Source organism: Rhagoletis zephyria, unplaced genomic scaffold (assembly GCF_001687245.7).
Source record: "Rhagoletis zephyria isolate East Lansing unplaced genomic scaffold, Rhagoletis_zephyria_1.1 Rzeph_scaffold_15536, whole genome shotgun sequence".
NCBI lineage: Eukaryota > Metazoa > Arthropoda > Insecta > Diptera > Tephritidae > Rhagoletis > Rhagoletis zephyria.
Window position 1 is genome coordinate 11737 of NW_016172603.1, and position 1142 is coordinate 12878.

General features: G+C 37.8%; 1 protein-coding gene across 1 annotated transcript; it reads right to left on the bottom strand.

Moving 5' to 3' along the window:
• Positions 1 to 37: 37 nt before the first annotated feature.
• On the bottom strand, positions 38 to 837 carry LOC108379079 (integrator complex subunit 8-like; the record flags this gene model as incomplete). The annotated part of the gene is made up of 4 exons (XM_017635396.1): positions 723 to 837; positions 414 to 659; positions 234 to 353; positions 38 to 158 (listed from the first exon to the last, which is right to left on the bottom strand). Coding segments are annotated over exons 1-4 (602 nt in total), but the record flags the coding sequence as incomplete, so codon positions are not given.
• Between the last annotated feature and the right edge of the window lie 305 nt (positions 838 to 1142).

Sequence of the window (1142 nt, forward strand, 5' to 3'; positions counted from 1 at the left end):
AAAAAAAAAAAATCATTAAGAAAATTTGTTCACTCACATATTAGCCATGGACGGTCGTGCAGCTTTCATGGCAATATCTTTCAGTATTTGCAAGCGTAGCACCCATCGATGATAAAAGGTTAATGCAAAACGGGCTGCATGCTCATGGCCATCAGGCGCTGCAAAACACAATATTTCCAAGCGTGTTCTAGTATGATGTTAAATAAAATTTCTACATAGATATATCTACTTACAAACTTTTTGCTGAAAATCCTGCTGTAAAGGTATTGGTACCAATTTGCCAAAACATACTGTACATAAATCGCGCAACAGAAAGAGCTGCTTTGGAATGGGAAGACTCTTTTCCAGGACATCTGGGATATATACACAATAGATTTCTTCAATGTTTTTTTATATATTAATTCTCCACTTACCCAAGTTCCATTTCAACCATGTCGCCACTTTTAGCGTTAATATTTTTAAAGCAATTTGCTTTCGCGGTATACGCAGTCCATCTATGTTGCTCATTATGACAGTACCAGTTACGCCTGCGCCCGGTGTCACTGGTATACCGCCTGGTACATTTTCAGCCTCTGGCGAAGTCAGATCATACTGCGGCGGCATTATAACATCCGGTGTAACAGATATGAATTGAGACATTAGCTCCAAAGGGCTGGGATCTAAAGAATGGTATTTGCTTTAATGTTAAGTGTATCTTTTGGATATTTGCCATTCGCACTTACCTGGATTAGGTTTCTGCAAATGTTTGGTAATTAAATGTGGGTCGAGCAGAAATTCAAACCAAAGCACCGTTTCAGCGGCAAGTGGTACCGCTTTCGGCCGCAAAGGGTCTTCCATTTTTTTATTCGAAGTATTTATTGCACTTTTATCTGCATTCATTTATTTATAAAATTGGAAAATTAACAATTTTGGAGTTAAAGCACCTCGCTGCAAAAATCAGATGTTTTCCTAAGGGTGTCAAAACAAATCAGCCGGCTGAAGCGTTGCCATATGTTTGTGGCGCAGGGTGCATTATAATAAAAAAATAGAAAAATCTTTAAAGTGTACTGCAAATAATTGGCACATAAATATCTTAAATCCTCTCATTGATAGACAGTTCTCCAGCAAAAACCCTGTGTAATTCGTTTCCGTTGTATAATTTA